Raw genomic sequence first — 330 nt, forward strand, 5'->3', positions numbered from 1 at the left:
TGCGGCTCCTTCAGCGGCGAAACGGGGGCCACGGTGAAATGTGGGGGGGACACCAAGGAGATGAGCGCCATTTCCATCCAGTTCGGGTACCCCTTCAGGTGAGGGGGGGCCCTAAATCAGTCGTCCCCCCCTTCTAGAAACTCACCCTCCCCATGGAAAGCTTGGGAGGGGGACGGGACATGGGGTGAAACCCCCCAACTCCTACCCACAGCCACCTCCCCTGGGGATGGGGGGTTCTCTGCACCCCCCCAACACAATGGGGTGTCCCCCCCCCTCCTCCTCACCTCTGACATCATCCCGGGGAGGGGGGGGGATCCTCATTAATCAAGG

The 330-nt window shown here is 63.3% G+C and overlaps 1 protein-coding gene across 1 annotated transcript in view; it reads left to right on the forward strand.

Moving 5' to 3' along the window:
* SYPL2 (synaptophysin-like 2) overlaps positions 1–330 on the forward strand; it is a 2,639-nt gene that overhangs the window by 1,575 nt on the left and 734 nt on the right. Inside the window, exon 3 of the mRNA XM_014956660.1 lies at positions 1–98. Within this exon, the coding sequence (XP_014812146.1) occupies positions 1–98 (98 nt within the window). The remainder of the gene's footprint in view (positions 99–330) is intronic.

The sequence above is a fragment of the Calidris pugnax genome, unplaced genomic scaffold, assembly GCF_001431845.1.
Source record: "Calidris pugnax isolate Ruff unplaced genomic scaffold, ASM143184v1 scaffold346, whole genome shotgun sequence".
NCBI lineage: Eukaryota > Metazoa > Chordata > Aves > Charadriiformes > Scolopacidae > Calidris > Calidris pugnax.